General features: G+C 38.1%; 1 protein-coding gene across 1 annotated transcript; it reads right to left on the bottom strand.

The window, feature by feature from the left end:
* Positions 1–7,751: 7,751 nt before the first annotated feature.
* On the bottom strand, positions 7,752–13,507 carry LOC139740359 (uncharacterized). The gene is made up of 8 exons (XM_071650953.1): positions 13,494–13,507; positions 11,753–11,998; positions 11,029–11,105; positions 10,042–10,235; positions 9,394–9,708; positions 9,109–9,258; positions 8,312–8,504; positions 7,752–8,044 (listed from the first exon to the last, which is right to left on the bottom strand). The coding sequence occupies exons 1-8, from the start codon at positions 13,505–13,507 to the stop codon at positions 7,752–7,754; spliced, it is 1,482 nt and encodes a 493-aa protein (XP_071507054.1).
* Positions 13,508–14,125: the final 618 nt, after the last annotated feature.

Genomic DNA, 14,125 nt, shown 5'->3' with positions numbered 1-14,125 from the left:
CAATAATTATATATATATATATATATATATATATATATATATATGTATGTATATATATATATATGTATATGTATATATATATATATATATATACATGTATATATATATATATGTATATATATATATATATATATATATATATATATATATATATATGAATCATGCGTCAAACTAGATCGGTCTCACAAATATGGAAATTGATGAAATAAGAATGAAAAAATTCTCGACTGGGCATGTCCGGGGACCCGTGTTGATTTATAAAGAACTATACTAGAAGATTATACGTGTACCATATCAGTTTTATTTGTCGGAATTGGGGGGAAAGATGATAAAAAAAAGTTAGTTTTCTAGGAGGCTATAATAGTTTCAAACACTTTCACAATATACAGCTCTGATTTACGCGTTCACACTTTTTTTTTTTTTTCTGGACGAGGTTGACGTTTGTTTTATATGCTTTAGCATTGGGAGGTGTATGGGGAGGTGTGTATGGGGAGGTGTGTGAAGTGACAACCGAAAGACACCAATAGACGCGCTGTGTGTTGAATCACCAATGGACCAATTTATTAGGGTTCGGGGCTCAGTCCTTTGTCTCTGAAGCAGCTGTTGCATAAGAATAAGAGTTATACATGTATAACACATATGTATGTGTATATATATCTAGCATTAAAAAGCAGAGTAATACAAGGCCAGTGTATAAAAATTCTTAAGATATGGGGTGTATAAAACAGAGAGAGCAGTACTTTAAAGACAACAGATATACAGTGTACATGTACATGAATACTGAGGGATTTTCCATTCAGCTGTATCAACAAGGACACTGCTGTTCTTCCATGGATCCCAAGAGAGTACAATTCACATGAATAATCAACTCAGTAAGATACACATATAAAATGAATCAATAAGAGTCAGTATGGGATATATGAAATTGAGAATTACAAGAAATCAGAACAAATATTCAACTTAAAAATGTCTAAAGGATAAAAACTTTCAGACAACGTAAGAGGGACCGGTCATGTCATACTTGTACATATGCCAAATATACCAAAGAAAGAATACGTGGTGCACCGTCAAGCCTCTTACTAACCACACGTTAACATAATTATCTTCATCATGAGAAAACATTATTTAACTTCAAAACAAGTACGATTCCTCAGACCCTCACAGAATACAACATGATTATTTTCATAGAGTTGAGAGTTTTACTTTCTCAAAATACATTATACACACTGTATTGGAATTCATATCATCGCACAATTTGAAGACGTAATTCTCCTCTTTGTAGTAGTAATGAAAATTTCAGATCGGACAAAATCAAAAAGTCTTTGTGCGCACAGGAAACATGGATGATTTAATGGAATACATTACCATGCTATCAACAGTCCAGTCTCTATTCATGATAGCTATAAGACAACTACAGAGTGGGATGCATATATACACATATATGTACATGAAAAATGGCGAATTTTGACACTGCTGTACAAAATTCTATTATAGAATATGTATCTGAAACTACTTCTCTTTAAATAAAACATTTCTGAAATGGTTCAATGGTTCCGGCTGCAATGTTTTCATTTAAACCTTCAAGAGATTTATTTATCTTTCATCGCAGACCGTATCTATTCCCCTCTTCTTTTGAACGTTATATCCTCATTAGCTGTTTGCACAGGCTGTTGCAGATCAGACAAGGAACAACACTAGTGCAGAATATAGTCTGTCTTACAAATTTGCATCGAGACATCTTCACAGTTTCGGCTCTGGGTAACCTGAATAAAAATCCCATATATCACGCACTGCAAACTCATGCTTCAATGGAATTGGTATCTTATTACAGGTGTATTTCAGTTTCCTTCATCACAAAATCATGAATGTCTACGTATCAAATCAGGGAAAACAGGAGCATGCAGCAGTGAACCCATCTTACTTCGTTCGCACATGTTTGTACCACATGTAGGCTAAATCCTTGTCGCGCACAGCCTCTGATAAAAGATGCGCAACAAGTATTTTTGATGAGGAGAAACAGCACAGACAGGCATGGATGGCTGCAGCTTAATGATATTCTAATAATATATGCACTGTGATACAGAAATAGACATACCAGCGATGTGGTCTTTTTGCCATGCAGCCGAATACTGTTAGACAACCAGGGAAAAAAAAAGCATCGAAGCCCTCGAGCCCCTTTTCCATGAAAAGGCTGTCACTCCAAGAATGATTCAACATGGAATGAAACTGGTGAAAGCAAGGACTAAGCACCTCAATTCACACTAAGTCCCTGTGTTGGTAGTGGGCCAACCACTCTATGACCTTGCAAAAAAACAACAACAACAACAACAACAACAACAAACATAAATATGTGGTTATGCTATATGGGCTCCACATTGTACAGTGTAATGATTTTATGGTGCTGCATGGGTCTGGATGGCCTGGAGCCCTGGAAAAAACCGTGATTGTTAAGACAGAATCGGCAGCCACAGCTCTTCTAAGATCATCCAATGCAAAGAGAACAAGACATGCACATCAGGCTACTCTTGTACATAGTGCTTCACAGCCTTCTGATGCGAGCCTATGAACACAGTGGAACAAAGGGTACTCTTGAGGATTAGGTCATGGTAGCTTCCCAAGAGAGTCCATTATTCAAATTCTGCCTACCCGTACACAAGTATCAACAGACCATATTTATGTTCATACGGACACAAGGGGAGCAAAATTTGGAACTAATGGTTACTACCCTGGGGAAGATGGTGCCACTGTACTTTGCTGTATATCGCCAGGAATATGGTAGGTGGATACCAATATCAAGGATGTCCGAGACCTGTAAGGTCAACTAGATAGCATCCAGAAAGAGTTTAAGAAGGGGCATTGGCCAATAACTCAAAACAATCAACTCAAAACAATCATGGGTATTCATCATTTCCCATCGATCAAGCACACAAGCGAGCCAACAAAAGGGTGAAAGGAGTTGGTGGCTTTATTGATGCCACAGAGAACCCCCCATATGCTGGAACGCTGGATCATGACTGGGCCAGAAATTACCCATGTTGTTGAGCAGTTCATGAGTGAGAATGATTTTGATGAAGATGATGAGCTCCCCCATCATAAGAAAGGATATTTGCATCTAAGAATTGATTTCTACACCATGCCAAAGATCTGGTGGAGGTGTTGCTGAGCAATGGAAACCCTTTTGATGAGCTCAGTGGATTTCTGGTTATATTAGACAACTTAGACAACAAGGTGTAAGTCTCCGCCTGCTGCAGAATCTGTCCATAAAGTTGAGTCTACTGAACAAGATCCGTACAACAACTTCAGTGAGCATGTGCCTGCCTTACCAATGACACACTTCTCACAGCATCGATCAAATGAAACAACTTGCTGTTGTTCCATTAGAATTTCAGGAAATTGGCAGAAGTTCTGGCAAACGACAACATGAAGGAACTATTCTCATTCCTGTCCAATTAGATCATAGCAGAGTATTTCCCTGATGACAAGAGTGTCTATGTCACATCAGGTCATCAATTGCTCCATGCTGAGAACAGTTCACCTATGAATCAGTGCAACCATGAAGAAGCTGGCAAACGTGTTGTAGTACATCTGCTCCATGCCCTATAATCTTTGTCACTTGGAATGGTGTATAATGGAGACACTGATGCTGTCGTAATCACTCTGAGTAATTTCCATACATCAAAGCTCTGAATCCGGCAACTGAAATCTGGATCTCGATCAAAGTGATAAAGACAACTAAAATGATCTCCCTGAACAGTATCGCCACAAACCTGTGTACAACAACGTGTAAGACCATGGCCCCTTTACACGCATTCTTAAGGAGGACAGTACATGTACATGTACTTCTTCCTTCAAGTTCAAGGGTAAGCGATCTTGCTGCATATTGATGCATGAAGTGCCGTCCCTAATGGAACAATTTGGAAGTATTGTTGACAATCCATTTGAGATATCGCCTAGATTGACAGAAGTGGCAACGAACTTTGTATACTGACAGTAGGCCCTACTTGAAGGAATCACATGAGGACATTCTCACAGAAGACTAGGGACATGGAGAGAATTCCTCCAAGCAGAGATGCCTTGTATCAACATCTGAAGAGAAGTGTCTTTCAATTGAGCATCTGGGCAACAGCCCACATGTCTATGATGCCTGTCAACAACCCAACGGACCATGGATAGAAGGAAGAGGATGGCAAGCTGCTTCCCGTTTGGACCACGCTGCCCCTTGCCAACGATGTTTTCCACCTGGATGTGAAGTGCACCTGCCTAAATGCCTGCTCTTGTGCAAATGTGTTAAAACAAAGCTGAAGTGCACATGCCAGAATTAAGTAGCTGGACTAGAACAATTGCTGATTTCAGCACAAAAATAGGTATTATAGTGTACGGTATCTTCAAATTAAGCGAAGCTGTGAGAATCATGTTTGTTTAGCCCGACTGTTTTGACAGTCAGGAATGGATCATAAAATTTTCTGATTTTCTTTGCTCTCCTCAAGTTTTTAATCAACACAGTTATTTACAAAATGCAGGAAATGGGCATTTACTGCACAAGAGGAAGACCCCGGGCAAAAGTGTTCAAGAACTATCGAAAGAAAAGGACAGTGCCAAAGATAGAGTGTAATGGATGTCAGAACACCAATATTCACAGACAAGGAATTGACAGTAACCTTCAGACACAAAACTGCCCTACACATCAGAGATAAGGTCAAGAACATGTTTCCTAGAAAGTATAGCATCTGTTACGGGTTAAGTCTCCCCTTGTAGGCTGAAAGCATCAGGCCAAATTACTAGCAGGCTTAAACCAAGATATACTTTAATAACAACATGATTTCTTTTTGAGAATAGGTCCGGAAATGGGTCTAGATTAACATACCTAAAGCCCTCATAAATCCTCTTGAGCATTATCGAAAATTCAAGATGTGGTCCAAAATTGCTGCCATTAATAAGCTTATTCACAGATTTTGAAACACAAAGCTACCAATCAAAATATTTGGGGTCTTCTTGAAAACCGACCTGGCCACAATTCTTATTGTGTTTCCCATACCTTTGAAAGTACACAACCAGAATACAATATCTCAATGCCAAAATACATGTTTTGAAGCATATGGAACTCAAAAGAACATGTATTCATGGATTTTTAAAGCACAAAAGAACTAATAAAATGTTTAACCTCTGCTAGAAATCCAAAATGGTCCCGAAAATCGTGCTTAAAATTACCCCCATTTCCAGATTTCCTGAACATTTTCAACTAGGCAACCCCAATATACACTTTACATAATCACAGAATTCGAAGAATTATCAGATATTTTAAAATATTACGAGGCGTGTTTTTAAGAAATGATTAATGAGTCATTATCTAGTTCTCTCCAAAATACGCAACTTAACACACAACTTATTTCAGTATCCTTTTTTTTCTTTATTAGACGTGTCCATCTGTACAAATCCTAAGCTGGATCCTGAGAGAAGAAAAGTGCTGCAGGAAGTACATCTTCTCTGTAGTACTCAGCATGAGAAAGTTCCTAAATCATTCCTGTCCATGCAGGTGCTGAAATTGTGTACGCTCTTCAACTCGGCACTCTTCATTCATTTAGAGGGTAATTTTCCTAGCTTCCCTTCCAAAACCTTGTCTTCCAAAGCCTGCATAGGCGATCAAAATCTTAAACAATTTCCCTGGGGGTGTCTCTAGGAATCGACAACAAGCACCACCTTGGGGGGGGGGGGGATCTCTCAGTGACTAGGGGGTTCATGAGTTGTATAAATTAGACTAGGTTCTTACAGTGTAACTATAATAGACTATAGTACACTGTACTAAGTACTCTAGCTAGGCCTAGGGTTACTATAATTTACTGTTACTTGAGATGGATATAACCTGAACTGTCAATAGCAAGGACTTAGCTATAGAAGTCATGCCAATATTTAAGTTGCAAGTCGAGATGAAAATAATAAAGGTCCACCCTTTGTGCAAATTTAGTGCAGCATGACAGATACATTACATGTAATAAGGGCAAGATCTGTGCCAAGATGCAATCAGCAATGAGCATTATACATGAATTGTACTACACTTTGGAGAAGAAAAGGATAAAAGCAAGCTTGAATACATTATCTTCTGTATATACACAGACTCGAGACAGTCTCAGATCAGCTCTTCTGCATCTTTGAAGATATTGAAATGAACTACAATAGCCTGCTAGCACTGAAGAGCTAACATGGAACCCCCACAGAGTTGAGTATCATAGTGTTGAAATATGATAACTACTCACTGCAAAAAGTCCGGTGTTAAATAGTGAACACCGAGCTGGTGTTAAATTTTCGGTGCTCATTTATGGTGTTAAATTAACACCTACGGGTGTCATTTCCAAATTTTAAACTGTTTTTTGAAGAGTTTCTTAGTAACTGCACTTCTTGTTGATTTTTAATTTAAACAAGACGATCAAGAATTTTACATTAAAATACTAGATTTTTGAAAAAATGTGAAAATGAATTTACACCAAAGTAACACCAGCTGGTGTGGTCCCTTATTGAAGCTGGACGGGTGTTAAACCATTGATATTAACACCAGCAAATATCAAATCAACACCATGTGTCATTTTTGAATTAACACCAGTACAGTGTCAAAATAACACCAGATACAGTGTCAAATTAACACCACGAAGTGTCAGGTGAACACTTTTCAACACCATCACAGTGCATTTTTAACACCTGTGGGTGTGGTCCTTTATTGAAGTTTGATCGGTGTTAGATTTAACACCTGTGGTGTTAAATCTAACACCGATGTTTTTACAGTGCTGGTAGTTGCATGTAGTGGTTTTATATTTGTAATAATGGTTGCTAAAAGGTGTATACATTGTGTAGTACTACAATTATTATGATACGGTTCCAATACTAGCAAATGCCTGTATCAATGCCCTTTTTGCCTCTCCCTTTCTTAATTTGACTACACGTGTACTACTCTTTCAGATTGTTTTAGACTTTGACATTTGAACAAATCTACAAATTGGTTATGATAGACAGATGGTCTTAGAAGTAATAGTGATTGCGATGAGGAATAAGAATATTTTCAAAATTCAAGAAATCACAATAAACAAGGTTGATGGCATAGCCAAGGAAGTAAAATAAAAGAAGAAAGCATACAGTCTACACATGTGAAGTTACAGGCAAAGTGGTACCATAGACTCCATTCTCATTATAAAGAAGTCCTTGGGACCAGCAGTTTTCTTTCATTAAATCGAAATTTTGTTATATCTGAACAAACAAACATTAAAAACCGTAAAGCATATAATGGTGGGGCCTACATTTTTACTCTATTGTAACGGGAATTTTGTTATAACCATGTTCGTTATAACGGGAATGCACTGTAATGGATTACATTGCTACATTCTTACTCGAATATGTGAGCCTTTTATGTCATCATCCTCGTTCAGTGTAATTTCCTTTGGGTTTTTTAGAGTATTGGTTTATCTGCTCAAGCACCACAATACCGAATTCCACAAATCTATATTATGGCTCCATTGATTTAGGTACTGCATGGTGTGAAATTATGAAAACAGTCTGAAATTCCCCTTCAAGAGCATGGATAGAATATTCTTTGCACAGGAAGAGTATTCTGTGAAAAGTTTCCTCTACAAACATCTATAGACTGTTCTAACATGAGAAGTATATTGAAGTGCTATTGCTAAAACTGGATTCCATTCCAGTGGTGTAAGTGAAATGACAGATATGAATATAATCTAATACAATCTATGATGTACTGAACTTACCATCTAACGGTCTTTGCTGAACTTGTTGTATGTTTGAGGGCTGCTGACAACCCACTGATTTTTAACGCACTGAAGTTGACGCTTTAGGGCGTCATGATACCCGCGCAGATCGTCAAGGATGTTGTTGAGTTGACTGTGAACAGCCTCCCCTCCCTGTTCTCCTAGGAGCCCAGCTGGAGCTTTCCACTGACTCAGGAAGGGAACAACATGCTCCTCTAGGAGATGCTGTTTTGGAGTAACCGTCTCATTAGGGAAGGTGTGTCTACAAAATGTCATGTATGCCTTGATGTTCCCATCTGTAGAGGAAATAATTACATTTTAACATTATGCCAAAGCTGTTACTTTCATTAGTCTTCCCGTCAAAATTAGAAACAGGTTCTCATTCCAGATAATACAAATGTGTGGAAACAAAGGAGTTTATACTCTCTGCATAGTGATTTTTTTTTTGTCTTTTCCACCATTATTGGCTTATAAGAAGATACATCTACAATGTATACGATTTCTCTTATTTTTTTTTAGACAGAGTAAATGCTAATACCAAAAAAAAAGACACTTTCTCTCACCTAGTTGATGTATTTCTTCTTCATTCATGAAGCCAGCCCTGTTCATGGCCTTGTGACATTGGCCATAGAGCTTGAAGACCTTGTTGTACTTGCACTCGACATCAAAGGCTTCTTGATGGAGAGACTGGTCATGTGGACAAGCTTCTTGTACAGTCTCAGTGATTGAAGCGGTAAGCAAATCCACGTTTTGGGGCTGTTGTATATATACAATAGGAGAGGAAATGCAGCTTCAGAGATTATAAGACAGTGCTAGGTGAACTAGGATTTAACATAATGCTGTGTTGTTGTTTGTTACGAGATAGTAGGAAATCAATCGAGGTCAAAATATGAACCAAACAAAATTACAGCTGCTTCTTCAGACAGAGAAATTACAAGAATACATGAAGTATTTACTGTAGTAAATCACAATTTCATGGAGGATAGCAGTAGAGTTACCAATAGATGAATGACTGTGTAAACTTAACAAAGGAAATGATAAGACAGTATCATTATTGCACATATTTTTGGCGAAGTTGACTCTGGACTTGCATTATTTCTTGGACTTGTGAAATAGCTCTTGTTAAGTGTACCAATACCCTGGAAATCAAATTTGTGTACAGCCCATTTGTTTTTTATATGCATTAGGACTCAATGAATGAAAGAGAGGATATAGATTAAAAGATACTATACACGGTGCATATCACTTACAAAGCTTACTAATGCCAATGATACTTAAGGAACAGAAGCCCTGACATTGAGTTTAATTAGCGTTGTTGTTGTTGCTACCTGGTTTTCTAGTGCAGAAGAGAAATACTCACCTGAAGGCACTTGTGTACGTGGTTTCCCACAAAGGATTTGCTGTCGTATGCTTGGCGGCACACCTTTAGCTTTTGGAGCACCATTTCCAGTCGGGTCATGACAGGGCCTGTACCAAATCTGACTTCTGGCAAATTTGAGATTTCCTTGTCCTAGATAACGGAGAAATCATTTTGATCAATACTTTTCTCAAAGGATCTGCTTTGGGAATTTTATGAAACAAATGCGAAAAATCAATTTACATAATAAATATAAATCATAGCTCTCATAAAGTCATGAAAGATTACCACTTCACATTTCTCCTTCCTCTTTTCATCAGCCATCTCCAGAATTGTTGCAGGAGGCTCAGTGTCATACAACACGGCAATTGTGGTATGCTGCTGAATTAAGTCATCAATCTCCTCCTCTAGCTCCTTAGCCTTGCTCTGAAGTGAGAATTTCCTCATGGCTTGCTTGTAAGCCGTCTTGGCATTAGACAGCTCAGTTCCACTCACTGTTAGTCTCTCCATGATCTTCACATCCAGTTCATGGCATTTGCCACTCATCGAATTAAAGTGTTTCAAAAAGAGACCCAGGGAAATGTGAAGTCCTGGTGGGCACACCTAGTGTAAAAGAAATGAGATGTTTGAAGCCTGAGCTGTAGACATACATGAACCTCCCTTTCTCATATCTCTTATATTTCTTTGCATTTTAAGCAGGATTTCATAGCAAAGCCTTACTGCATAGACGAATCAAATGCCCAATCACTGAACACAGATGAGCATTGCACAAAGATGGCAGGATGCAAGCATGGAACCATCTGAGTGCACCTTAAATGTGAGATTCAAAAGCAGGTGTGTCTCCATATTAACATAAACTTATATTCTTTGGTCCCCTTACTGTTTTTGGAAATGTTTACAGTATATGTTTAGTGTATTGATATTATTGATGCTCACTTGGTCAATCGGGATTCGGAAAAACGGTGAACGGATGACATTGTTAGCCTCCTTCGCAATACCATGCTGCGTGAAGTTGTTGAGGGACACGTCTAAGCTCTGAAGTGTACGGGTTTGTTGGGTAGCCTTCCTCTCAGCAGGTGGAATGCTCATATCTTGACGTGTTGCTGAGCAGTGCAGACAGCAATGACGCCCTGCAAGAGTTAAAAGTGGTGAAGTACAACGTCAATTCCTATATTGATTGTCATCTATACTTCTACCCAACATAAAAGAAACTATGCCTGTGACCATACTCTTGGCAGATTTTAGCCTTCAAAAACTGTACTTTGAACATTTAACTTAAAAGCCACGTTCGCACTCCAGACTCAGTTGTCCGAGTGCCAAGTTCGCATATTCTGCTCAAATGCACAAACCCACCAAAAAACTGATTGATAAATCGTCAAATTCCACAATACAGTGGACTTCCATTATAACGAAGTCCTCGGGACCGGCAATTTTCTTTCATTATATCGAAATTTTGTTATTACCGAATGAATAAACATTACAAATACCAGTAAACAGAGTTGACAATTTTGCGGCCTAAATTGTACTTCCTTGTAACCGGAATTTCGTTATAAACGTGTTCGTTATAAACGTGTTCGTTATAATGGGAGTGCACAGTTCAATGAAAGTGGTTTTTTTTTTCTTCGCAATTCTATTCCTGTCACATGTAGCTTGCATTTTATGTGGTGATTGACTATCAAGCGGTGCTATTGTCTATCTACTATATTTGCAAGTAAATTCTAAGTTTCTGTCATTGTTTTGTGTGCAAAAGTCATGCTTCTACAATAATGCAACTACTGGTCATTTGACAGAAAAACAATAATACAGTCTTTTGATTTGTCAAATAATTTATATTCAAGGAAAAGTGGGCATTTTTTTTTAACTCATTACATGTCCAGGGTAACAAATATCTATAAAAGTTACATAGATTTACTTGCTGCTTACCACTAGGTCCAGATAGGCCGTACATGCGTGTCAGGTACTCACAGTCTCCAAACGCAAAGAGCCGTATCTTCTTTTCCCTTAAGATGAAAACATTGGACAATACAGATTTTATGGCGCCATGCAGCACAAAAACAACATTTCGTATCTGAGTGTCTTCATGAATCAATAGTTTCAGTGCAGGCCTAAAGAATTAAAACAAAGAAAGCAGTAAAGGGTTGTTTGCCTTCATTGAACCTTATAAATAGAGTACATTGTCCACATTGGCAAAATGACTGATTTGTGACATTTTACATTACTTATCGTCCATTCTTGAAAATTGCACAATATCACCTTTCACAAAAATGTGTGTGATGGTGAAATATATAATTTTCACAAGAACATTAAGAATAATTAACAATCATGATAGGCATATTGTTCACATTACAGTGGCCTTTTCTTTTGTCATCGAAATTTCGTTATCCGAACAAATAAAAAATAAAAACATAGAGCTGATAATGTAACGACCTCAGTCTTTACTTTGTTGTAACTGGAATTTCATTATATCAGTGTTCATTATAGCGGGAGTGCACACAGTGTTTATTATAGCGGGAGTGCACACAGTGTTCATTATAGCAGGAGTGCACACAGTGTTTATTATAGCAGGAGTGCACACAGTGTTCATTATAGCGGGAGTGCACACAGTGTTCATTATAGCAGGAGTGCACTGTATCACCAGACTTCATACCTCCAGCAGGAGTGCGATAACTCCTCGATTTGTGCTTGCACCGACTTCAATGCCACCTGGAGATTGTATGGTGAATCCTTTCCAGGGAATAGCAAGATCACACGGGTATTGTGGAGACTGCTGGGACGACCAACGTTGGCTATCTGGATCATGAGCTTGAATGTTCCCTTGCCCTTATCTCCGCCAACCTTCACCCAAATCTCCCCCTCAGGAATGTTGCCATTATGCCAAGTCAGTTCATCAAGTCTGTTTTGCAACATGAGCAATGTGATACTGCAATTTCTAAGCCAGCTTTTCAAAAGTAGGCCAATGTAGCACATTAAAACTGACTAAAAAGGTGTGGTTGTCACATAATAGGCAAAAATTATTTGATTGTTATCCACATTGCTTAAAAAGCCCACAAAATAGGGCCTACTGATATATCCCATGTGCACAAAATATTTTTTGTGTGTGTGTGTCTGTGGGTACATGTAATACCATATAGTACAGTTCTTTTATTGATCCATAAATCAAACAATTATAAACATCCGATGACATTATTCAATGTCCACATGACTGACATAATAAAAAAATTCCAAACTAGATCACATACAAAATAAAGATTAATCTCAACATAGCAAGGGAAATCTGTGGATCTTTAATAAAGGAGACCTCCGGATGATTTTCAGATTTTTACATTTGAACAACTATAAATTACTTATACTGAGGACAGAGTTTTAGAATTTGTGACAATTGGGATGAAGAATAAGAATATTTTCCAAATTTAGAACAAATTGCAATGAACAAGGATGATGACATGGCAGAGTCACCATAAGAATGCATGAGTTGGGGCTCAAGGAAGCAGAACAAAAGAAGAAGGCATGCATAGATTATACACAGGTGAACTTGCAAGCAAGCGGTATTGTAATGGAATTACACTGCTACATTTCTGAAATATGTGAACCTCCTATGTCATCATCCTTGTTCAGTGTAATTTGTGTAAGGTTTTTCAAAGTATTGTTTCTCTGTTCAAGAACCACAATAGATTCCACAATATACATGGAGCTGTTGATTTATGTACTATACATGATGTGAAATTATGAAAATCGTCTGGAACGTCCCTTTAAATAAACCCAATTAGATTACAATTATTCCTATTACGTAAACTCAGTGAAAGGTGTATGTGACACTGTCATGTCTGATGACATACAGTCAACTTCGGATACCTCGACGTCGGACGCGTAGTTTGAAAAAAAAATAACTCGAAGTTCGGTTACCTCGAAGTGAAATCTACTGTCCCGATCTTAATTAACTTATTGTTTTTCCCAGCATGTTGCTCGAATCGAAATTGCGAAATCACTCAGTATCTCCGATTAGCGCGTGGACAGCGAAGACATGTCACAAATCTTTTCACACTCGACTGTAAATATTCTGAGACCAGGGCCCCATTTCATAAAGAGTTTATTTGATGACAACTCTTTGCTGGAATGACTATTGTCATGATAACGACAAGAATACAGCTTCCTGATTGGCTGTTTGCTGTGGAAAATGGTCATTCCAGCAAGAGTTGTCATCCTAACATCTGTTATGAAATGGGGCCCAGAACAATCGCGCGCCCGAAGAAATACCCGGTACACAGCTGACAAGAAAAATCCCCGACACCTACCTACACACGTACACGGTATGCACATAGCACCCGTGCCAATGGAGTGCTTACGATAGCACTACGCTCTGCCCCATCAGGGAGGTGAGAGGAACTCACCTCCCTGGCCCCATCATCTTCTTTTCTTTAACCTCTGTGTTTTAATTCTTGATCATGATAGTCATACCGAGCGCGTAGATTTCTTAACCGTCGTGGGGCACCTGCTTAGGTGTTGACAGTTATATCTTTGGCATTAATCACGGTCCACTGTCCAAACATCAATTTCTATTTTTTTAAACTTTTTTTTTGTCTTTCACGAAGTTTGTTTCATTTATTCTTCCCCGAGAACGCAAGCACTGATTTTTTTTCTCCAGCAATGCAATTATGAAAATAGTGTGGTATATGATCTGGAAGTATAGGCCGAGCATAATAAAGAATAGAATAAACAGGTCTCCGCACTAACTTTTATCCACCAGTATCATTAATTCTTATTTTTTGGTGGTCGAAAGTAAAGTCTGGTGACACACACACACACACACACACAAAGTCAAGAAAAACATTAGAAAAACTAAATCGGTCCTACTAAACATAGAAAAATTAATACTAAGCATTTTCGAAGTGATACAGATGCCCATGTCTAAAACAAATGAATAGAAAATCCAATCGTCTTTTTCTGTGTATCAAGATTTAGCAAATGGGCGTAGAGATTATTATAAAAGTTGATGCCTATATATTTTGGAGGTCAAAACTTA

Source organism: Diadema antillarum, unplaced genomic scaffold (genome assembly GCF_040938485.1).
Source record: "Diadema antillarum isolate AM-2024a unplaced genomic scaffold, OU_Dant_1.0 seq00000849_RagTag, whole genome shotgun sequence".
In the NCBI taxonomy this organism is placed as follows: Eukaryota; Metazoa; Echinodermata; class Echinoidea; order Diadematoida; family Diadematidae; genus Diadema; species Diadema antillarum.
The sequence above is the reverse complement of the archived record's forward strand: the minus strand, read 5'-3'. Positions and strand labels throughout refer to the sequence as shown.

Excerpts from the sequence above, each read along its gene's own strand:
- LOC139740359 (XM_071650953.1), bottom strand. Across the intron at positions 10,236-11,028 it reads CGGCCTATCTGGACCTAGTG|GGCGTCATTGCTGTCTGCAC; the intron begins GTAAGCAGCAAG and ends TAACTCTTGCAG. Across the intron at positions 9,259-9,393 it reads GGAAGGAGAAATGTGAAGTG|GACAAGGAAATCTCAAATTT; the intron begins GTAATCTTTCAT and ends TCCGTTATCTAG.